Raw genomic sequence first — 25460 nt, 5'->3', positions numbered from 1 at the left:
AAAAAGAGGTCATAATTTAGGAGGAAGTTGGTGAGGACATGGGAGGGGTTGAAGGATGTAGAAGGAGGGTGGTAATAATGTTGATATAGTACTTGTGAATGAGTGATCAGAACATAAAAATATTAAATTATAAAAATAAAATAAAACTGCAACTCTTGGTTAAAGGGTGAAAGTGTTAACGATAATGGAATCGCCTGGGTTCATATCTGTCCTGAAGTGTGTCTTCAAATTCTACGGCAGTTGTTCAGCCTTGAGTATGAATCATAAATACCATATAATTTTCACTATATCAAGAAACCAGTGTGTTAATATTATTTAATATTCATCTTTAAGTTGTCTCACATTCTTCCTAAAAATTCATTTACATCCTTTATAACATCACAGGTTTAATGGCCCTAGGTATATTTTTCTAATTAATATTAACATGTATCTGCAGCTATTAAAATTCAAATTTTGCTACTGGCAATGCCTAAAATTAACTCATGTCCTTGTTTTAAAGAAATGATGCTCTCTAGAAGCAGATAATCAGGAAAGTACTCATCCTTATTCATTCTATCGTCAGATGAAGATACTAGGAGAACCGAAAGAGGTAAAGGACTCATCCAAGGCCACTCAGCGGCACCGGCAGCCCTGGGACTTAAACCCACATAAACTGATTCCTAGCCCTTTATTTCTTTCCAGAATCTCCTACAGAAAGGAAAGAAAAAGGGAGTAGGAGGTGGGAAAAAAGAACTGTTTACTTGGTGAGCTGGGATTGTCACTGAAGCTGTAGCTCAGGAGGGCCAGGGCTTATTGGGTGCAATGGTTTCTTATTTGTTCCAAAATACTTTTAATCTACCAAAGTCAAAACCTATACACTCAACATGAACTTAGAGGGTGCTTGTCAGGTGTTCAGAGACACACAGAAAGGAACTCATGCCCACTGGGACAATATATAGTTTATTAGAGTGTTTCTAGAACACAGAGGACAGCTTTTGGGATGGGGAAAAGAGGAGTCACAAGCCCTGTTCTATGTATGTTCGTCAAAACTCATGAAAGGTTCCTTGTTATCTTCTCCCAATCATGGGGTATGATGTTAAATACTCTTCAAAGTCTAGGGTTGGCCAGCCACAGGCCATGATGACAGCCAAGGACTCCATTTATAAAAAATAATCACTGACAATTCTAATTATAATGAATGTATCTTCCTTTCTTTCTATTCTTCCTCTCATATGCAAACATCGAACCTATAATATAACAGTAGATTTAGTGGATTTACTTTCCTAGTGAGCACGAAGCCCTAGTCTCAATCACCAGCACATTATAAATCAGGAATTTTGGTATACACCAATAGACTATATTTCTAGCACTTGGGAAGTAAGGGCAAGCTGAGATACACAAGACCCTGTCTCAAAGGGAAGAAAAGGAAGGAAGGAGGAAGGGAGGACGGAAAATAAGGAGGGAGGGAGGGAAATAAGGAGGAAAGGAAGGACATAATTGACCAGGAGAGACCTGGGTTGTGGGCTACAGTTTCTTCTAACCTCCCCTCTGCTGGAACTTATTGTTGAACCACTTTTATTGTTTTTTGTTTGCTTGTTTGTTGTTTGTTTTTTTTTTCGAGACAGAGTTTCTCTGTATAGCCCTGGCTGTCCTGGAACTCACTTTGTAGACCAGCTTGGCCTCGAACTCAGAAATCCTCCTGTCTCTGCCTCCCAAGTGCTGGGATTAAAGGCGTGCGCCACCACTGCCCGGCTTTGAACTACTTTTAAAATAAAGTGTTTAAGATGGGTTTTATAACCACTAATTGTCATTCTATTTGACTTTGCCAAGTTGGGTGAGAAGTTGGGGTCCTGCTGGCATGTTCTTCTCACTTTGCCTGCTCCCTCAAAAACTTAGACATAGGGATTGTGCTGCTGTCTGTTGCTGTTAGTAAGGCCCTGGGAGCTCTTTTGATTACCATCCTTGCCTGAAAACACCAAATAAACAAAATTCTACAAACCTTTAAACCTAAACTTCATAATAGAAGGATGACCTAACGTACTGTTTCTTTCCAGTGTACTACTTGTATTGGACTTCTCTAGTCAGCAAAGTGTTCACCCTAAGGCAACTTTACCGACCTAGGTACAAGGTTTGCCTTCTGCCTGCCCAAATTAAAACTCCTGAGTAACTATGGGAAGTCCCACCTTCAGTTCTCCAGAGTTCTTCCTGCTTTTAATTGTCTCCTTTGTCCTTTCCTACTCCATCCCCATTTTCAGGGTTCTCAAGTATATCTTGCCCTCACCAATGCAAGAAATTCATTTGTAGTGGGGAAAGTTCTGGAAGGAGGCAAGAAGATCAAGGTTTAAGACTTAGGTTTTCCACTTACTAATTGAGCAACTAGGAGAAAATAATTTTACTCTTTTTGGGACTAAATTGATCCTCTGAGGAATATAATCCCTGACCTGCTATCCTTAGAAAACTGATAAAATGAGATACCAAGTTTCAAGATATTTTATGAGAAGCCACCAATAATGCACATGCGAAATGCTTTAAAGAAACCCACACATTTAGGCATCAGAAACTGACCTTGGTGGGAAAAGGATGGGCGAAGAAAAAAGGTTGGATAAGAAGGAAAGAGCTGGGGAAGGGAAAGTAAATATCATCAAAACATGTTGTACAAAACTCTCAAACAACTAATACAAAAAAAGGAGGAGGAGGAGGAGAAACCACATTAACATCATGTTTTAAACATCGAGAAAGGATAAATTAAGGGGCTAGGCTACACTGGTAATCTTCTAATTAATTTGACAATTATTATCTACTATGTAGTAGATGCTCTTCAAGATACTAACAGTATAAATCCCTGCCTAAATAAAGCTGACAATCATGGCAAAGACCCATAAGAAATGGTTCCTGTCTTTCCAGCTTACAAAACTGAATCTAAAGTTCAATTCTGTGTGCCTTTAGTGACTGATTTCATCTTTCCCAACTAAAATCTGTTTTTTGTTTTTTTTTTTAAAGATTTATTTATTTATTACATGTAAGTATACTGTAGCTGACTTCAGCCACACCAGAAGAGGGCGTCAGATCTTGTTATGGATGGTTGTGAGCCACCATGTGGTTGCTGGGATTTGAACTCAGTACCTTAGGAGGAGCAGTCAGAGCTCTTAACCGCTGAGCCATCTCTCCAGCTCCCCTAAAATCTGTTTTGGTATTAATTACACAAGATCATTTGTAGAGCCTCTGTGGAGATCAAAATTTATTTGTGGACATACTCAACAATAGGTATCTCATTCAACACATGTTTATTGAGTGTCTACTACATGCTGTCACTCTGTATGCGTGAGAATAGCGAATTAAAGAGATATAAAAAATTAAACAAAGCCTAGGTTTAGTGCTCAAATGATTCTTAGCTTGGTAAAAGATATATAGATAGATAGATAGATAGATAGATAGATAGATAGATAGATAGATAGATAGATAGATAGATATAGATCCTATGATATAAAACTGGAGTTGCTGAAACAGTCTAAAATGTAATAAGTGAAACCTGGTGCTCAATACACGAAAGTGTAACTGCATACAAAGAGCACTGAGAGTTCTGGGGCAGCAGTCATATGCAGAAAGCTTCACTACTGAGGGAACATTAGCGAAACAGCCAACAAAAGCAACTTAAGGGGGATTAATTTCAGCCCGTAGCTTGGGGTACAGTCCCTGGTGTCAGGACACAGTGGCAGAAGTGGAAGAAATAATCATATTGCATCTCCAGTAGGAATTTGAAAGGCAAATAGTGCTTGACTCTCTTTGATTCAGTCTGGACCTGTAACCTGTGGTGTGATGCCTCTGACATTCAGGGCGGGTTACCCTTCTTCAGGTAAACCTTTCTGGAAACACCTGTTGAACTAGAGGTGTTTTTTTTTTTTTAATATTTATTTATTATATGTAAGTACACTGTTGCTGTCTTCAGACACTCCAGAAGAGGGCGGAAGATTTCATTACAGATGGTTGTGAGCCACCATGTGGTTGCTGGGATTTGAACTCAGGACCTTTGGAAGAGCAGTCAGTGCTCTTAACCACTGAGCCATCTCTCCAGCCCTAGAGGTGTTTTTTTTATGGTGATCTATCCAGTGAAGTTGACAATGAAAATTAACTATGAGAACCCCACCCTTGTCAACTTGACCCCCAAATATATGAGTTTAAATCATAGAATTCCAGCCTTAACCCCTTAGATCTCAGTTTTGCTTTATAATGCAAAATGCATTTAGTCCATCATTCATAGTCTTCAACTTCACATAGTTCAACAGTTCAATGTTTCTTCTAAGACTGGACGCAATCTTTTGTGAGCCCCCATAAAATAAAGATGTTAAATATTTCCATTATACAATGGCACAGAATAAATATTACCATTGCAAGAAAGGAAATGGAAGGGTAGCAAGGAAAGATCACACTAGTACATGGCTAAAACCCAGCAGGGTGAATAACAATTACTATAGCCCATTTCTTGCCATTTGCAACTTATGATGACATTCTCTAGACTCCAGTGGCCTTCAGCAGCACCATCCCTTCATCTTTGTCACCTACGGTATAGTTATCTCCTCTATTGGGTCAACTATACAGCTTGATTTCAGTTTTCCTCAGAAGACAATCCATAGTTCTGGCATTTTCAGCATCCTGGGGACTCCTATCTAACTTAAGACTTCATTTTCCAAACTTCATGCAATGGTATTTCAGAGCCTCCTTATAAGGAACACAGCTCTACTACATACTGTTTGGCTTCAGTGTCTTTTTGGGATTTTGACACAGGCTTCTATGATCCTCTTACTCTTGAATCCTTCATGCCTGTAAATCTAGTACTGTAGGAATAATGATGTTAAGTTTCTGCTGCCAACTCAAGATGAAGCATAGCTCTCTTGAACTATAGCTTTAATGGTCTCTGTATGCTGGTTCTGGGAGAATAGTTCTCAAGGCAGTTAGTTTTAAGCAGAGAACTCTTTTAATTGCTTTCTCCACTTAGACTTTCTTTTTCTAGTGAATTTTCATCTTCATTAGTTGAAACCTTTAGTGGCTGGAGTTTCACCCTCAGGGCACCTTTACTATTGCCCCAGTGTAGAGAAAGATGTTTGTCTATTATTCTTTATTAAAACTGAAAAGCTTAAAGCAAAGGAAATGGTAGATAGATCGATAGATACATAGATAGATACATAGATAGAAAAATAAATAGACAAAACCAAGATGGCAAATACCCGTAATTCCAGCATTTATGTAGTTGAGTTTGAGGCCACCCTGAGTTACATGGCAGAGACACTGTTTTACAATGCAAAACAAATCAGAAAGTGGTTGATTACCATCATAACATTCATTTCACTATTGCACCAATGGGAATATCTTGCCATGTCAGTTGTTAACTGTAGACCACAGAAGTTACAGCTCAGTGAGAATAATGATTTCTTTTCTCCTCCTGAGGTATGCAGAGCACCCCCACACCTGCCAGCTCTATGAAAACTAGACAGTAAGGTCAAAGCTTCCACGTGAGTGCCAGCTTGATTTATCCATGCTGCAAGTATGTGATCTTTTCAATAGACTTACTATCAAGTTCTGGAGAGTAACCAAGAGTATTAGCAATAACCTTTAATGCTTGGGAGAACCACTGTGCCCCATTAGCCAATAATTCAAGACAGAGTAATCTATTCCCAGTACTGAGATTTTTTATTTGCTAGCAATTGTAGAGTAACTCCATTACAATTATATATATATATATAGTATAATTATATATATATACAATTATACATATACATATATATATTTGTAGCATCATATATATTGTATATATGATGCTACAAGTAGTTTTCCACATGAGATATTCAAAAGATCTTAGTGTTAGTTATCCCTCCCCATATCTCCTCCTTGACCTACCCTTCCATTTCCCCACCCCAATTAATCATTCCTGTTTCATTAATCTACTTTTCCCCTTTATATCCCATCCCTTCAAAGATCCCTTTGTACTCTACAGTCCCTTACTAGTTTCCTAATCTCTATGGACATATCTGAATATGATATGTATATTTGTATATGTGTGCATATATGTATCTGAATATAATATCTGAATGAAGTTAGTATCCTTGTAGGAGAGGAAATATGTGGTATTTGCTTCTCCAGGACTGGGTTACTTCAGTCATGACAATTGTTTCTATTTTTATCCATTTACCTGTGAATTTCATAGTTTTATTTTTCTTAATTGCTGAATAGAATTTTGTTGCACAAATTTACATTTCCATTATCCATTCATCATTTGATAGACATCTTGGCTGTTTCTATTTCATGACTATTATGAGAAAAGCGGCAATATACATGGTCAAACAGGTGAAATACATACTTGGCAGTGTTAACGGGGCCAATAACCTGTGGCTAGACATGTCATAGGCCCTAGGGGAAAGCCTAATATTATTATTTTGCTAAATGTGCATAGTATTAAACTAATTACTGATGATTTTTGCTATACTCATAGATTGAGACACAAGTTAGCTTAATGGGTCTAGAAACAAAATCCATCTATCTTTTGAGGAAAAAAAAAAACCCTCATCTTAGCTTTAAAGATAGTCACTACCCTAGAGTGAAAGAATAGACAAAATATTCCAATCAAATGGGACCAGAAAACAAGCAAGTATTACTATATTGCTATATTAATATCTGACAAAATAGACTTCTTATTAAAACTATCCAGATAAGATTTTAAAAAAGGAAATTTCACTCCAATGAAGGGAACAGTTAAGCAAGAAAAAATTACAATTCTAAACATATGCACCAAATTCTGGTGGACCCAATTCCACAAAAAGTGAACTTAACTTGAATTAAAGATACAGAGTAACATCAACCTAATAAGTTATTTCTCTGCTTGTAAAATGAGCTAACCCAAGCCAGATATAGATAGATAGATAGATAGATAGATAGATAGATAGATAGATAGATAGATAGATAGATAGATAGATAGAAATATAGATATGTATATAGATATGTATATAGATAGATATAGATGGATAGATATGTATACAGATAGATATAGGTGGATACACACACACACACACACACACATATATATATATATGGAGAGAGAGAGAGAGAGAGAGAGAGAGAGAGAGAGAGAGAGAGAGAGAGGTTTATTAGGAAGCTGCTCTTTCCAATTGAACTTAAAATTGAGAGCAAATAAATATGTACTAAATACACAAACACATGAAGATTGGATAACTCATTATTAGATGATGAATGAGTCAAAAAAGACATTATGAAATAAATTTAAATTCCTGAAACTAAGTTAAAATGAAATACCACACACACACACACACACACACACACACAAAGGAAAAATATTTGGAATACATTAAAAACAGTACTGTGGGGGAAAATATAAAGCTTTATGTACCTATATTTAAAAATCAGAAGGAGCCAAAATAAATGACTTAATGAACAAGAACAAGCCAAACTCAAGCCCAAACAAGAAATGATAAAGAAATGGCAAGAAATGATAAAAATCAGAGCAGAAATTAATGAAATGGAAACAGTACAAGAAATCAATGAAACGTAAGAGCGGATCCTTTGAAAAGATAAACAAAATTGATATATCTTTGGTTCAACTAACTAACAGAAAAAGAGGAACCAAATTAACAGATTAAAAAATGAACAGGGAAACATTATAACCAATTAATTTAAAAGTTAATCTAAACTACAAAATTTAAACCAAGAAGAGCTCATCAATCTAAACAGACCCATAAGAAATGAAGAGACTGAGACAATAATAAAAAGGCTTTCCAATGAAAAAGAATCCAAGCATAGAGAAATTCACAGTAGAATTCTTCCATACTTTCAGAGACAATCTCTAGCTAATCCTTCTTAAATTATTTGAACAAACAAAACACAAGGAGCACTTCCAAGCTCCTCCAGTGAAGCCAGAATCAATATAATAGCCAAACCAGGTAAAGACACACAAAAACAATATCCCTGAAGAGGGTAAATTCAAAGTAATAGAAGGTAGGATGGTATAAAGAGACATATCCTTGGCTAAGAACTAAGCCAGAAAACTAAACTGGGCTTCATTCACAGTATGACCTTGGGCAAGTGGATTAACATCTCAAGAAGTTTCAACAAAATACTCCCTTTGACTCCTCCTCTATCCAGAAAGAGGCCCCAGGAAAAGAGCATTTAATCTGGCACAGAGGGAACTCTGTAAATATGTACTGAAGGTGAAAAATAAACCACCTCCTCTCTGTCCCTCCACTCTAACAACTTCCTCACCTCTGCCCCTTGTACTGTTGCCCCCGCTCCATTTGAATGATTTTTTTTGTGTGTGTGGTCCTTTTAACTAGCTTTCCTTATCTGCAGGGTCAGCAAGTTACACTTGAAACTTGGCCCCTGGTCAGTTCCCTCCAACTTGGCTGGGGATACCTGATTCTGGTCCAAAGCCCAATACTCTTTCATTCCTCTATCTCATGGTATGTAGGATCTTCTTTGGGGGTGGGGAATGTTTTGAAGGTCTTATGATTCTGGCACTGGTGGCTGTCTTGGATTCTGGGAACTCACTCTGGAGGTTATATAGGTACTATTTGAGAATGTACAAAACATAAACTCTACCCCAGCCCTCTCTATGCTACCCCGAGCCTCATCCAGAAATAACTGCTCTTAGGTATTCCTCATGTTTCCCTCCTGAGTCTTTTTTAGCAGGGAGTATTTTCACTAGTTAGCACAAGAAGAATTATCTTTCTAATGTGTGTAAATCACCTCTTTATCTAGACTGGGAATGCTTAATCCGTAAATGGCCAAATTTAAGAGAAACAGGAAGAAAGGTATTATAAGGACAGACATTTCCTAAATTGACCAAAACAAGATAAAAACCCATCAAATGCAATGCCCCCAAGTCCAGCTGAAAGAAGCCCCAGCAGGTGTTGAGGAACATCCCTTTTCCTACTCTCTCTGACCCTTCACTGATTTCACAAGGTTTCCTATTGTTCATTATCATTGTAAAGCCTGACCATTGTAAAACAATGGCTTTATCTCAGATGTTTGTGTTTTACATTATATTACTTTCTATACGTACTTACTGTAATTAGAAGGGAAATTGGGTAATTTAGATATCACCTAAGTTAGTTTTTTGCCCTTTTCAGGCTTCAGTTTTCTAATTTGTAAATTAAGGAGCTGGATCCCAGTGTGGTATTGAGGGGCTATAATCAGAACTCTTGGGATGCTAAGACCAAACAGTATAAGTTCAAAGCCAGCCTGGGATACACAGCAAGTTGCAGGCCAGTCTAGGCTACAGAGTGAAACCAGTAGATGGTCCCAAGTCTCTGAAGAATTCTATCAGCAACCACCAGTTTCCAATAGCTCTTCAGATAGGGGTGTGGCTTCTTGAGCCCCTCCCTTATCCAAGGTGAGATTTTGTCTCGCTTAATCTTGTTCTAGTCTTGTGCATACAGTCCCAGCTGCTGTGAACTCATGTGTACAACTGCATTGTCATTTCTGGCAAACACTTATTTGCTCCTGATAGTTGCTTCCTCTGAGTCTTGCAGTCTATCCACTCTTTCTTTCATAATGATCCCTGGGTTGGTGGTGTGTGATATAGATATCTCATTTAGAGCTTAGCAACTTATAGTCTGTTATTGTTTGTATATTGTACATTTATGGATCACTGTGTGAATCACTATCTACTGAGAAAAAGCTTCTCAGATAAGGGTTGACAGATACATCAGTTTATGAGTGTAAAAATGATTGAGAGAGCATTTTATTACCATGCAGTAGAGTAGACATACTAATAGACTTACTGGACTTTTCATTTGTTAGCTGTGGTATCTGGAGGAGGTAGTCATCATTGGTGAGAATGCTAGCTGGTGTAGCCCACTATGAAATCCAATGTAGCAGTTTCCCCAAAAGCTATAAATCAAACGACCACATGATCCAGCTATATCACTCTTTGGTGTAGAGCCAAAGGACTCTATATTGTGCTACAGAAATACTTACACATCCTTATTCTTACTTACTCATCCATTGCTGCTCTGTTTACAATAGCTAGGAAATGTAAACAACCTATATGTCCATCAATAGATGAATGGCTAATGAAAATGTGCTTTAGATACACAATTGACTATTATTCCACTGTAAATAAAAATCCATTGTGAAATTCACAAGAAATAATTCTAAGTGAGATAACCCAAACCCAGAAAGATAAACACCACATGTTCTCTTTCATATGTGGATGCCAGTTTTGAATCTTTAGATATTTATATAAATTGAAGTACCCAAAGAGAGCAGAAAACCAAAAAGGAGTCACAGGGGTGTTCAATGAAAGAGACAGAATAAAAGTACTGTGGAGGGGGGAAAAGAAAGTAATATAGAACAGGAAGGGTTAAATGAGGGGACATGGGAAGGCAGAGTAGAGGAGGGAACATGGTGAAGAATAACTAGCACTAAAGACTTGAAAACACTGCACAGACACTCACTGCTGTAGAAGCTTCCTGAAATCTGCACATATATGGGGTCTAAATGGAGTTAATAAGTATTTATTGAATGACTGCTAAACATAAATTAACAAAAGGCTAAAAAATAAAGCTACATTTTTTCCCTTGACTATGATCAAGAAACGGTTAAACCAGTTTATTCTTTCACTTCAGACTTTCCTCATGCTAGGATGGGGTTAAGTATTTCCTACCTCTTTCTTTTCCATAATGCTCCTGGTACTTCTGTCATCTTTTCCCCTCCATGTCTGTTCTAATAATAGGCTCACTATTGAACAGACTGCCTCTTCTTGGCATTCAGGAAGCAGGCTCTGTGCATATGGTCAATTGATTTGTTTTTAATGCACCTATTATTATGAATTGCCTTCTGGCTTGAACTGAAACCAAACTATGCCCAGTATCTTTTCTCTTCCATGCTTCCACTCTGGCCATCAGAAGGTGTCAACATTCAAATTCATTTCCCAGTAATGTGGGTTCCCATCAATACCCTCCTTGTTTATGAACAGTGAAATCAAAGTCTTCTCTGCCTTTAGATGTTTCACTGTTGTCATTACTGACACTACGAGAGCTCCTTTCCACAATCAATTCTACTTGGCGATTAGAGCCAAGGTAATGCTGCATCATCAGAAGTCTTAAGTTACCCTCATAAAGATGAATAAGGCAGAGTAAAGGAGGCCTTCTTGACCACACTCTCAATGTACCACCCATTCTGAAGTAGTAAGATGATTTGGATATAGGCACAGGAATAATGAGAATGCCCACAGAGTTCCATTTTAGCCACAAACTCTGTTAAATAGGAAACACTTAAGATGAGGGAATATCTTTCACATAAAATAGAAAACTTGAGCAATAGAAGGGTCTATCAGAGGCTGTTTAGTCCAAGGAACCCTAAATGTCCACCTGCATGACTGTGACAGTCTGATATTCTGGGTCTACTAGTTCATGAGAAAAAAATGTTGCCAATTGACTTCTTTTAGGAAAGATTTTCCCACTTAAAGACTATGTTCTTTGTACATTTCTATAGTCTTGTGTTAAACTATCATTTCACTGATGCCATGCTAGTGAGGATATACATCCCCACATGACATTTAAAATTGACATTATGGGCTGGTGAGATGGCTCAGTGGGTAAGAGCACCCGACTGCTCTCCCGAAGGTCCGGAGTTCAAATCCCAGCAACCACATGGTGGCTCACAACCATCCGTAACAAGATCTGACTCCCTCTTCTGGAGTGTCTGAAGACAGCTACAGTGTACTTACATATAATAAATAAATAAATCTTTAAAAAAATAAAATTGACATTATGTTGGGGTCACAGACATTGGAGAGAAATTTTACTAGTTCTCAAGATCCAAATGTTGGAGAACCATTGTTTTATCTCAATGGTTTCCAATCAGGCAGTAAATCAGTATGACTAGAAGCCTTGATTTAAAAAAAAACTATGTGTTTTAGGCTCTACTTCTAGATATTATGTTCAGAAGTTCTTGACTGCTGGGAACCCAGGAGTCAATATTTTACCAAACCATCTAAGTGATCCTAAGGTGCCTCTGAGTTGGGGAAATATCACTGTTTTTCTCTCTTACAAGGAATAAAAGGCATAACTACTTGGAATGATTCCACTTCAGGCTTGAGTCTGTTAAGAACAGAAGGAAAATGTGTTGTCTTACTTGGAATAACAGTGAAAACCTTCACAGAGGCATTTCCACAGTCCAAAGTCACACGAGTCAAATAAAGAGTTACAGGGACTCTTGGCTACTTACTCCTGAGCATGGCAAAACTGAAGATTCTACAAACAGTAAATATTCTTTAAAGATGTGTTTCCTGTTGTGGCTGGAGAGATGATTCAGAGTTTAAGAGTATTGGCTCCTCTTCCAGAGGTTCTGAGTTCAATTCCCAGCAACTGCATGGTGGCTCACAACCATCTATAATGGGATCTTCTGTTGTGCAGGCATACATGCAAATAGAGCACTCAACACATAAAATACATACATAAATAAATCTTTTATAAAGATCTGTTACCCCTGATGTCTGTTGATCAAGACAGATTTAGAGATTTATGGGGGAATCACATGCATTTGGTACCTTCTATACCTCTAATTAGTCCAAGCTACTTCCCATCCTATCACTACCACGTTTTTTCTCCAGGATGCAACTAGGATACATCTCTGACTCAAGAAATCGTCACTGGCACTCTTGGGTTAACTTTCTATTATCTATGACAAAATATTTGAGGATAGCCAACCTTTAAGGAAGGAAGGGTCATTTTAGCCCATTGTTTCAGAGACTTTAGTTCATAGTCATATAATGCCACTGCCTTTGAGTCTGTGCCATTATAGTAGATCATGGACTAGAAAATGGCAGAAAACATGCTTACTTCATGGCAGCCAGGAAGCAGAAAGACAGGAAGGGAGGAGCCACAGTCTCAATACTCACCTTGAGGGCATACTCCCAATGACTTAACTTTCTACCCCAAGGCACTACCTCACCAAGGTTCCACTACCTCCCAACACTGCCACAAGCTGGCAACCAGGCCTTTAATGCACTGACTTTGAGAAGATACTTATTGAAATGGTAGCACTTGCATATACCAAACAGAGCTCATTAGTCTCAGCATTACATTTACTAATTCTGTGAAGTAGACAGAAGTGTATATTGCAGAGAAGGAGACGAGTTGCTTAAGGTCACACGAGCTGCAGTGAAATAACCATAAGTAGAACCCAGGTTTCCACATATCAGCACTCTAGCCATTAAAAAGCACCTGTACCTTCAAAAGAGGGGAGGACCGGTATGCACTGCATGGGTTAGTAAAATGATGGGTTACATAACCCTGTCTCCTAGGTGGGGCACATACTTTGAAATTCACACAAATGGGCAAAGATACCTGTTCTACCTCTTACTGGCTTTGTAAACTTAATTGACTTAACCTCTTGGGTCTTGTTTCCTCATTGCTGTGAATATTATATGACATTATGTATGCAGAGGGCCTAGCATGGTGCTAGGTTTCACAGAACCTCAGTGAGTGTTGCCACGCCTCCACTCTCTGCATCCCCATTCCTGTTATCTCAAAACCCATTCAAACCAAAAGGGAAATAGAATTTAGATAGCTGGAATCAAAACGAGGTACAGAACTTTATGATTTACTCAGTTCTGGGACTGGGGGGGGGGAAACTCTTTTCAGGGTCTCAGTCAGTTTCTTTGCAAGTAGATACCAAGCCTAGAGCGGTCTTAGTGGACAGCTGGCAATGTGAACGATGGGTCCCCTGGCTGGAAAGCAAACCTTAAGCCTAGGTACTCAGCATGTCGATGATTTCTCATTCCTCATGGCTGAAGCATTTCGAAGGTATATTAAAATGCAAGTGTTCTCTGGGAGAAGCGTCATACATATTAAGTTTTTGGCCTGATTAACTTTCACTTTCCTCTTTCTATGAGTAGAGTCCTGTATCTCTGTACCTCAGGGTCAGGGCAGGCTCTAAAGCAGAAGACCACCTCCAAGCCACCTGTTAAAAGCCCCACTCACATCCAAAGCCCATGTTGTACATAACTTACCCCAGAACCCTGCCATGGCTTGGTTAGGCAATAGCTTTCCTCATCTCACTCAGCAACAAGTTCTGCACTCCAGTGTTAGATCCTAGGGGGCTTCTGGCTTTTCTGTGTGAAGATTTGCCTTAAAGTTTACCTTTTATTTGCCTTCCCTCATGACCTTAAAGTAATAAATGACTGATCTGAGTTGTGGTTCAGTTTGGAGGCCACAAGAAGCAAGTGATAAGGTTTGCTACCTGTCAATAAGAGAGCTGCTCTACACATTTCCACAATGCCTATTTTGTGGACTGGCGTGACCCTGTGAGCTGTGAATTTGCCTGCTTTTTCATGGAACCACAAGCCACAGGACATCCCTGTCCTGCCTGCCACCCAACTGTGCCTGTTCTCAGGTGCTTAAAGACTGTGTTCGTTGGCATCAGATGGAGCCCCGGAGCCTTTAGTTGTGTTTCCAGCCGGCAGGCAGTTTCACCTAGCAGAAACGTTAGTCAGATCCGAGGTAAAATGGAACTGGCGTTCACCCTCTTTGCTAGTGCAAGCGCAGACCCTTAGGGGAGGCAGAGTTGCTTGGAATCACCAAGTAGGTGAGAGTTGAGCTCGTGCATTGTGGCTCACCAGCAAGGCAGAGTCCCCTTCCCCCAAACTTTCCCTTACTGAGTCTTGGACATCCAGTGGGACTCTGAGGTTCCTGCCTGAAGTGTGGGTGTAAGAGAGAGGTGGTGGTGGAAAGATATCCCTCTGTACTCTTAAAAGCAGAGGTCCAGGCCCAAGGGTCCAGCCTGATCAGGATGTCAGGAGCTGGGCTGCCCTTGACCAAAGTGGCAGCTAGATCTGGACCCCATTTCTTGCTCTCTGGAACAGAGAACCAAGAGTAACCTGAACTGTGCTCTGTGTCCCGCCGGGGCCTGGGCCCGGCCCCCTCTGGTGCCTTCTTGCCTCCCTCCTTTTCTGGCCCGGCCCCTGGCCCAGAGTTTGCCCTGGCCAAGCCTAGACCCGGCCCTCTGTGGCTCCTCTGGGCTCCAGGTTGGCGCAAACAAAGCCCTGATTGACTGCCCGGAGGGGCGGGCCCCGCTGCGCCTCCTCCCCTCAGTCCCGCCAGGGATTTGCCGGGAAGCGCGGGGGTAGGGGGAGACTCTGAGGGGTGCGCGGGTCTGTGGGGGGTCTAAGTTCCAGGCTTGATAAGATTGTGCCCACCCTCTGTCCCAGGCTGCACTCTCTAGGTCACCGATCTCCAGTCCAAGTGGGAACGCAGGGACTCCCGAGGACAGGGTGGGGTCTGTCACGGACCAGCTCTAGTCTTGGGGTTCCCAGGACCAATCTAGCTGCAAGTTGCTTGAAAGCAAGAGGGAGTGGACTCAAGGAACAGGCAGGGTCTTCCTTGGAGGCTAGAGGTTGATCTGTGGGTTCTGGGACCTGTGGGGAGGAGAAGGTAGGGTAAAAGGGTAGTTTCTGCTCCTTTTACTAATTTAATTCGTCTTCCAAGCATCTGAACAAGAAAAGGAGTCAGTAATTTGAAAAGGGAGTTTGGGGCGGCAGCAGCGGCTAGAGTAGGTAGGCGAGTAAGAGGAGGAAGGGCTGGGGAGAAGAGCGAGGTTGTAGCGGCTGCCTGTTGAGGAAGAGGTGGGAGGGAGGAGGAGGGGGAGGAGAGAGAGATGACGTGGGGAGACGAGGAGGGGGGTTGGACGGGGGAGGAGAAGGAGAGGGCTTGAGGGACCGTCTGTCGCGGGACAGGCTGGCCAGCTCGGGCGCTGGGAGGAGGAGGAGGCAGGGGCTCAGGCAGCGGCGGCGGCAGTGCTCAGAGCAGCAGGAGCAGTAGCAGCAGAAACAAGTACCAGCCAGACAACAGCTCCTCCGGCTCCCTCCGGCAAGACACAGTCAGTCCCCCTAGCCGCGATGGCGCTGCCAAGCCCAGCGAGCGAGGAAGCTGAGGGGCCCTGTCAGGAGGCAAACCAGGAATATCAGGAGCCGGTGTGTAGTCCTGTGCCCGAGCCGGAGCCAGAGCCGGAGCCCGAACCGGAGCCCGAGCCCGAGCCGGTGCCAGTGCCAGTGCCCCCGCCCGAGCCTCAGCCTGAGCCCGAGCCCCAACCCCTTCCCGATCCTGCACCCCTGCCAGAGCTGGGCTTTGAGGCTGAGCCAGTGCAAGAACCCGAGCCCACGCCCACTGTGGAGACCCGAGGCACGGCGCGTGGCTTTCAGCCTCCCGAAGGTGGCTTCGGCTGGATAGTGGTGTTTGCAGCCACCTGGTGCAACGGCTCCATCTTCGGCATCCATAACTCTGTTGGTATCCTCTACTCCATGCTACTAGAGGAGGAAAAAGAGAAAAATCGCCAAGTGGAGTTCCAAGCAGGTGAGTGGCCCACGTGCCCCACCTGGCATTGTGGACAAGGGCGTCCGCCCCCACCGTCATCCCCATACCTGTTGGTCTAAGGTGCCCTTTCAATCGCCTTTCTCACTCCTTCTTGCTAGGGCATGGGTTGCAGGGTTCTGGGCAGCTTGGGCAATGGAGACCTAGGCTGAAGTGGTCCCGGGGGGTGAGAACTGGAGCAATCATTGCTTATAGGCGAGCAATGAACTTTTTGCCCTGGGACAAATCCAGACTCACCTTTTAGATTGTTTAAAGTACTTTGCCCATGTGTGCTGGGGAAAATACTTGGAGGATTTGGGGGCGGGAGCGGGAAGCAAAATCATGTAGACAGGACAGTATGAAGGTTGAAGGGCTCCAAGAGAAGCACCAAACAATGGGTCCCCGCAGCAGCCCCTGTTCCTTTCGGGGATCAGAGCGGTTTTCTGTCAAAACCCACTTTCAGGAATCCTGATGACTCTTCGCTCAGAGTTAACACATGGCAGGCGTGTGTGTTGCCGGAGAGAAAGGGAGGAGTACAGGGGGGGGGGGCGTTGTGCGCGCGTCTCTGCTTGCTGTGGGTATGGCCCAGTCAGGCCGTGCGTTCGCCTGCCGTTCCGGGGAGCAAGCGGCTCGCTGTGCAATGGAAGCCGAGTCTCAAAGGAGGCAGGAAGGAGGGATACAGAATGGGTCCTGCAACTCAGTCCGCACCTCGGCTGCGCGGTTTCTGGAGCCCCACATCTCCGTTATCGGATGGGGGTTTCTTTCTTCCTGAAGTTAGAATGTTGACCCATCACTCCAGCTTTGACTTGGAACTGACTCGGGCATCCCCAAGACTCGGCAGGGTTGGAGACATAGCCCTCACCTTACAGGCACGTGGCTGTGAGCAGATTCTCTAGCACGGAGACCCTCCAGTGACCTCCGGAAACTCAGACTGTGCGCTCTGCAGAAATCCCTCAGCTGTTCTGATGAGAGGTTCCTGAACCTAGCTGGGAGCTTGAGATAACCTTTCATGAAAATCTGGCTCCCTCTCTGAGCTGTTAGGATAGCTGGAGGTGTGCACACTACTTGGGAAAAAGTGGAAAACATAGCGTCCCCCTGGAGTTCTGGGGGGTCCTCTCTTGCTAACCTCCAAAAGAGGGTACTCTTGGACGATCAAATGAAATCGAAACCTTGAACTCTGGGATGCCCACCGTGGATTACAGTTAGACATACCCTCCCTCAATCAAGGAGGTGTGTCGTTTTCAGCTTCGCTGAGCTGTCTGGCAGAAGGGGCTTTGGGACTCTTGTGCCTCAGACCTTGTGACCCATTGGCACCGATGCAGTATACAGGGCCCACTTGAGAAAATCTCAAGTGTACTCAGCGGCTGTAAATGGCAGTCCATAACAACCTAGACTACAGGGTCCTGTAGTGGAGGGGTCCCTGGACCCCATGGGACAACTTCAGGGTGGAAGGCTGCTTCTATACTCCCTGGGACCACCTTTTTCCTGCTTTGATGCAGATTAGGGGCTCTTGGGAAAGCAGCCAGGCTAGGCCCTCAGGGTGTTGCCTTGGTTACTGGGGGGTTGGGGGAGCACCTGCTGAGAGTTGCCTTGTGGTTTAAGGCAGGCTAGTGGCCTTCAGGGTCAGTGGCAAAGTTTAGGCGGAAATTTAAAGGGAAGCAGTAGAGGCTGAGCTGAAATTAGGCCCCTGTATTTACGTGATGTGATCAGGCCTAGCGCTGGGGCCTTAGGAGCATGCAATAAAACTTGGAAAAACCACTATTTTACCAGGAAGAGGTTCACTGCTGGGGAACAGACTTCAAAGTAGGTGATCATAGGAGACTCAGGGGGAGGGCTGGCAGGGACTTTCCGGTCAATACCTCACAGTGCAGCTGGAGGTCTTTGCAGAGGTGGGGCTAGTGTGTATGCCAACACAGACTAGTCCACTGAGGAACTGGAGTTACTGGCTTAAACTATGGAGAGTATAGGTCAGGAAGAGACAGAAAGGACTTTGGTATGTCCCAAGGGTCTGAGAATACTTTGGCGCGGGTCCTTGTTGTGGTATATATCATGATTTCACTGAAGTTATTTTTGATACTGAGCCTTTGCAAAATGCCTCTGTTTTTATTTGGGAAGTCAGTAACACCGTACTACATTCTTGTAAATATTTTACAGAAACATTTCATCCTCAGAACTACCTTTCTTGAGACCCTCAGATTTCTGGAGCTACTGTTTATTGACTATCGGGCAGGCTCTTGCCATGTAGCCTTGGGTGACCTAGAATTTGCTGGGCCGCCCACAATAGCTTTCTACTTGTGATAGTCCTCCTGCTTCAAATTCTCCAGTGCTAGGATTATAAGCATATGCCACCATACTTTGCCCAAGTCACAATTTAGATCTTGCTATTCCGAACATCTTTGCCTGCATTCAATTTCTTCAGTCTATTCAGAGTTTGGTGGTCACCTATGTCACAACCCTGGAATATGAAACAGGGAAAAACTTAGTATTTTGCTACTGTCTTTATGAGCCAGCATTTGCCCAATAACCAGTCTGGGAGGACATTTAAGGAAGTTGGTATATTGTTTATTTCTATTAATACAATGTCTTACATGACATTCATTCCTGACAATCTATTAATTTGTATTTGGAGATACTCTGCAACCCAAGTTTTTTTGTTTTTGTTTTTGTTTTTTTTGTTTTGTTTTTTGTTTTTTTGTTTTTTGTTAGACCTAACACTGTCTAGCCATGAAGGTATATGTAATGGCTTATTGGGTCTAAGGTTCTGAAGTAGTGAAAGTCCCAGAGAAAGGTAATTTCGATGTCTACAAGACAATTCCAAACAGGGCCTCTCTGGCACAGGTCAAGGAACAGATAGGGAGAAAGTGGAGTTTGGGCTGTCCTAGAACAGGTAATATACAATCTTTGTGAATCCTGTGGCTTTGAGGTTCTGGTGCTTCTCCAGGTATATCGTTTGTGTCCTTTCTTCGGCTCATTTAAGGGAAGCCAAGTCTCCCTAGGAGCTAGGTCTGAGAGGACTGATGGCAAAGGGTTTTTGAGAATGAGACAAATAACTGAGGTCTAGGCTGGGGGTAGGTGGGGGGTGAGGGGGGAAGAACAGGAAAGAAGAAAGCGTAGACTTTTGTAGAATTCACAGAAGATTAAGGATCTCTCCAGCCCAGAAAAGGGATCAGATAGGACAGGAGGCAGCCAGACAATTTTGTGGGATATAAAGACCAAGTATGGTTTCTTGGGACAACAGATGACCCTTATGATGGGAAATTGGAACAAGATTGTATTGGTTGCTAGCCCTAGCTCACTCTTCAAACCCTAAGTAGAGGCAAGGTTGAGGTTTAAGTTGAGCAGATGAGGCAGATTTAGCCAGAGTTGCTAACACTGGATCCAAACTAAAGTCTGTTTTAAAGTGCTCCTTCATTTCCAGTTTACCACTGAGCCATACATGATGAGAGGTCCTTTTATTCAGGGAGTTGAGAGGTACAGTCCTTGGAAATTCCTGAGGGAGGCAAGGCTAGGGCTCTCACTACTAAAAAAAGTGGACAATAGTAAGGAAGGTTCACTACTGGCTTAGGTTGGTGATCTACCCTGGTGGAGAAAACAAACAAACAACTTTCTCTGCATACGCAAACCAATCTACTATGCTTTAAAGTGACTAGGGGTAGAAGCAAGCCAGCTGTCTTTCTTCTCATCATAGTGTTTTTAGCTACTTGCTTCAGTGTCTCATTGGGTTTACTAGTAAATCGTTGACTTTGAGATTGAGGTATCTTTTGAGTAAACATCTGTCAATCCAGAGGTTGGCCGAAGGCTTCTGCCTGCTGTCCAGCAGAGCAAGGTCATGTTGGTGCTTTAGGCCACAGGGCCAATGGCTAGGCATCCTTCAAATCATTCCTCTGCATCCTCTCCAACCAAAGTGGGTGGGTCCCAATCTGTGACCCTGGTTCATGCTACAAAGACTGGGGCACTAAAAAACCAAACAAGAAATGCTTGTTGGAGCTGGCAGCTGGGTACACCTGGATCTTCGTCTCACTGTCCAGTGGCCTCAAATGCTCATTGTAAACGACTCCTCTTCCTCCTGCCTAGTGGTATTGTCGAGTGAAACTTACTCTAAATCTAAGAGTGAGACCTCAGGCCAAACCTGAACACAGCCCCCAAACTGATTATCTCAGTGATAGCAGCTAGGAGTTACAAAGCCTGTGATCTCAATTTGCTCTGTACCTCAATTACCTATCTGTAAAAGAAGAAAGAAAACTATGTGAAATTTTTAACCCCAACCTCATATCCTTCTAGAGTTGTGTGATAGCTCATTCTTTACTACTCACCTAGTATAAGTTTTGACATGCAAAGAAAACTTTGATAAGCTTCCTGAAGGGGCAGTTAGGTAAGTTGGGAGTATATTAGGAAAGTGACGAAAACCAGGTGGACACCATTTTTCTACTTTATCTGTTTGTTTGTTTTTGTTTTTGTTTTTTTAAGACTATGGGGCTTTAAAATTTGTGCATCTTTAAAAAGACCAGCTCCATTTTGTTCAGTATGTAAGAGCAACTCTGAGCCTACACATATTTTTCCCACAATGTTCTGCTCTCCAGAGAACTGGATTTCGAAAAGAACTCTCAACTTGGCGTGCTGCTAGTATGTATGATGCTCTTTCCCAGTATTCAAATCTGTTCCTCAAAAGTATTAAACTGAAATCACTCCCTCGGGCCTCAGCTTGGACCCCTCTCTTTAAAAATATCTAGATTTACTTTTATTATTTTGTGTGTAAGTGTCTTGCCTGCGTGTACATCTGTGCATCTAATGTGTGCCTGGTGCCCTAGGAGGTGATGAGCCTCCATGTGGGTGATGGGAATAGAGTTTGGACCCTTTGCAACAAGTGCTTTTAACCACAGAGCCAACTCTCCAGCTCTGGGCCCCTCTCGTAAAACTTAATTTCCTACAGCTTGCTCTCATTTCTCATAAATGCATGGTCAGTGTGACCTTTGTTTTCTGTTACTTCAGGCTAGAAGTGGAAACTAAGATTTCTGAATGTGATACAGAGCTTCCAAACTGGGGAGGGGGCGGGGCTTCAGACAGGTTATCTTTGTAGCTGGCTTGGGTATTCTTGGAGAGTCTTGGAGAAGGTTGAGAGGCATGCCTGTTATCCCTGGTCAACTTTGGCTTTGCTCTCAGTTTGACTGAGAGTGCCTAATGAGGCTCCAGGCATGGAGTGCTTTCCTTTTACACAGGACCTTTATTTTCTTGTCATTTGGCAACATTTTTGTGAAATAAAGCAAGCAGCTAGACTATTAACATTTGCAGACGTATGTAAGAGATGCTGTCTCCACCTTTTNAGAAGTCCAGTTTCTCAGGAGAGTGCCCTGCTCCTCCCAACAACCAAATGCCATGGAGTTTTGTGTGTGTGTGTGTGTGTGTGTGTATTAAAAAGAATTTGTTTGTTTCTTTGTTTTAGATTGTGCGCATGATGGAGTGTGATCTCTTGACTTGAACTCTCATTTGGGATTGAGTGTGTAAACCCTAGAGAAAAGGACCTGTTTTGTTTACATGTTTGATTGATTATCTTTTGAGACAAGAACTCACTACTTAAAACAAGTGGTCCTCAAACTTGCAGTGATCCTCCTGCCTCTACCTCCTGACTAATCAGATTACAAGCATGCACAACCATATGTGGTATCAAGGCCTTGTTCTTAAAACATGCATATATGTGCACATGTATACCATCATTCATATGTTGTGAATATTACATTAGAAAGAAGTCTTACCATATCTTTCTACAGAGTTAAATTTAATGTGACAGAGAAACAAAATATCCAGCCTAGAAAACATGCTAGGTTAAGAGGATGGAGAGTACGATCAGCCTGGCTGGGTCATATTTCTTGGTCCAGACCCATTTCCTACTCCCCAGTTATGAGACTAGGAAACATTTATCACAAATTCCACTCTATATCACATTTCCCCCTATTCTGCATGCTACCTAGAATTCAAATGTTGCTGAGAAGGGAGCTGTGGTCACTGCAGACATCTCTGACTTCAGTGGTATTAAAGGACGTGCTCTGAAGGTGGGTGGAGAATGTGGCATGTAACTGCTTCATCATAGCAGTCTTGTCCTTCTCTGTTCTCCACTTTCACTTGTAGGGTTGATAAAAGAAAAGTGCAAACTTGGCTGTCCCTTGCCACACAAGTGTGTGTATGTGTATACACACACACATATACCAAGGCCTCTCTTTTTTTCTTTTCTCCCCTCTCTTATTTTTCACTCTGAGAGAAGGCAACTCAAGGGTACAGAAATCACCTCTAGCATTCTAGCTGTTCTGAATCCTGTTGGGCCATTTCCATACCTTCTCCTTTCACAGCCCTAAGCACCCAACCTAAGAGGTATTGTTATGGTTGAGTCTTAATAAAAATCAAGAAATCCCGCTTTTGCTTTAAATTCTCACCATCACTGTTGTCCATCTCCTATGCCCCTAGAACTCCAGACTGGGTTTAGCTTTCGGGTTCTGGTTTATACTACATTAAGCTCCTATCATCTCTCTTTTTGCCAACAAAAGATGCACACAGTTGGCTGTAGAGAGATGAGAGAAGGAAGGAAGCAGATACTCAAGTCACCAAGAATAAAAAGAAAAAAAAATAGTTTAGGGAGGGCAGAGAGAGGAAAGAGTAGTTCCTGGGTTAGTTGCTTTTCCTGTTTCTATGAGCTTGGGCAGAAACAAGGAAAGCAGATGTTGCTGGATAACCAGTCCCCATATAGGTTCTTTGCTTAACTTATCCTGGAGATCCTACCCATCCACAATTTACCCCAGCTCTAATGGCATGTACATGCACCCATGTGCTCAGACCCGTGTGCTTGTGTGTATAGTGGGATAGATAATGTCTAACTGGCCTATTAGTAGAGCTCCTTCAAACATGGTGTCTATGAGATTGAGGTCATGGTTTTAGTCACTTGTTCAGGTTACCGAGCTTACAAACAAAAAGATTCTTCTGTTAATGGTCCATGTCACGCATGCCAGTGACATGGATAGAAGAATTGGATAGAAGACTGGAGATACCCAATGGAGGAGCTAGAGAAAGTACCCAAGTACCTGAAGGGGGCTGCAACCCTGTAGGTGGAACAACAACAGGAACTAACTAGTACCCCCTGGGTTTGTGTTTCTAGCTGCATTTGTAGCAGAAGATGACCTAATCGGCCATCAGTGGGAATAGAGGCTCCTTGGTCTTCCAAACTCTATATGACCTAGCACAAGGCAAGGCCTGGGCCAAGTAGTGGGAGTGGGTGGGTAGGGGAACAGAGGTGGGGGGAGGGGTATGGGAAACTTTCGGGATAGCATTTGAAATGTAAATAAAGAAAATAATAATAATAAAAAAAAAAAAGAAGAAGAAGACTGGAGATAACTCCCTGACATCCTTCTTGCCACTGCGGTGTTGGGCGGGGGGGCAGTATGGAGCTGCATTCCACAGTGGAATTTCTTTGTCCTTTAGTTCCATACTTCTGCTGAACACCCTAATGATAGCAATTAGCATAGCTGTGATAAGCAACATTAACTGACATTAATTAACAGCAATTAGTTCTATGGAAAGTACCATGAATTCTCAACAGTCTAATCATATAGGTACCACTACTTCCTGCATTTTGTAGATAAATCAAGGATCAGAAGTATCATGTTCAGGTTTATGTGGCAAAAGCCAGGATTTGGATCTCAACAGTCTAAGCCCAGAACTCCTGCTTTTTGACCCTGATTTAACACATAGCGCTATGTGGGAGCACCTGCCTTGGGACACTACTTTGGAGTTTTCTCCTTCCTGCTTCTTCTAGGCATCCTTATAAGAAAGGGAGATGAGGGTTAGTAAACAAAGGTTGGGCAGTCTTGTGATACAGGACATAATCTTCTCACCACCCATCTCACTGTACCCAGAGTGAGTGTGCAAAGAATCATAATTCTTAAAGTTCAAAAAGTGTAAGACAATTTGTCACCTCTTTGATCTTTAGTCCTGAACAAATCACATAACCTTTCTAGGATGCAGAAGTCCCACATACAAAGACCACAAAGCTGTCCTCAGCAAGCAGTGTTTAATTTGATATCTCTGTCAGGATGAGACATGACTGTGTGTTTGTAAAAGGTCTTTGTAGATTATGATCACTGTTGTTGGTATGATGATCCTTGCTCAGGCCCTAGGAATGAAGTCACTATGCTTTTGTCAAAATGTGTCTCTAAATATCTCTTCCTGTCCTCTCATTTTCCATTCCATCTCTTCACCATTTCCTCTATGGATTTGTCTGCAGTTTGCTCTGATGTCCTAAAACTAAAGACTGGACTGGTTGTGTTTTCTTTGTTCCTCAGCCCTAGGAGAGCCCAAGCAGAGGAGGGGCCAGATCCCAGATCCCATATACATTCAAGGAAACAAGGCATGTGGAAATATTTACAGCACTTGGCAAGAGCTCACAAACCTCATTCTATCAAGGGCTGAGTTTTTCAGTGGGAATTGCTAGGGCTGAGGGGCGGATGGTGGATGGAGTTAGGGTGTCATTTCCTCCAGGGAGTCTTGTTTTCTTGCAGATAGTAAGGAAGAAAGAAAGGGATATTTAGGGTCAGAAGGTCTGAGCCAGGGGACATTAAGTTTATAAGGAGACTTGCTCCTTTGTGTTCAGCTCTGGAGTAGGCCAGTTTCCTTGTGTTTTAAACAGGATATCCCCAGAGAGCTGAGGTCACAGAGGACGGCAGTAGTAGTTTCAAGCGTGCATTTCAGTGGCCACTTAAGAAGCCTCCATTAAGGCCAGTTAGTTGTCTGAGGAAATGGCTTTATTTTGTTGCTTTGAGACAAGGACCTTGCTCTATAGCTCAGGCTGTCCTTGAACTCATGGTGATGATCCTCCTGCCTCAGATATCAAGTGTTGAGACTCTAAGTATATGCCACCATGCCTGATACATTTTTCTTTCATTGCTTGTAACAAAATGTAAACCATAAGCCCTTCTTTAAGACAAGGATTTTAAATACACCACAAGTAAACATCCTGATTTTTAGCTATTCAAATATCTGAGCTAAAGGCCCAAAGTTATAGGTCGATGGCAGAGCATTTGCCTAGCATATACAAAGGTCCTGGTGTCTGTCCCCAATCTGCTCCCAGCTAAGAGACTGAGGTAA

General features: G+C 42.4%; 1 protein-coding gene across 1 annotated transcript in view; it reads left to right on the top strand.

The window, feature by feature from the left end:
* The first annotated feature begins 15731 nt into the window (after positions 1 to 15731).
* The window catches only part of Slc16a2 (solute carrier family 16 member 2), a 118110-nt gene continuing 108381 nt past the window's right edge, over positions 15732 to 25460 (top strand). Inside the window, exon 1 of the mRNA XM_021187930.2 lies at positions 15732 to 16337. Coding sequence (XP_021043589.1) covers positions 15884 to 16337 — 454 coding nt within the window. The 5' untranslated portion in view covers positions 15732 to 15883. The remainder of the gene's footprint in view (positions 16338 to 25460) is intronic.

Source organism: Mus pahari, chromosome X (assembly GCF_900095145.1).
Source record: "Mus pahari chromosome X, PAHARI_EIJ_v1.1, whole genome shotgun sequence".
Classification (NCBI taxonomy): Eukaryota; Metazoa; Chordata; class Mammalia; order Rodentia; family Muridae; genus Mus; species Mus pahari.
Note: the sequence above shows the minus strand (reverse complement) of the source record. Positions and strands in the feature narration are given on the sequence as shown.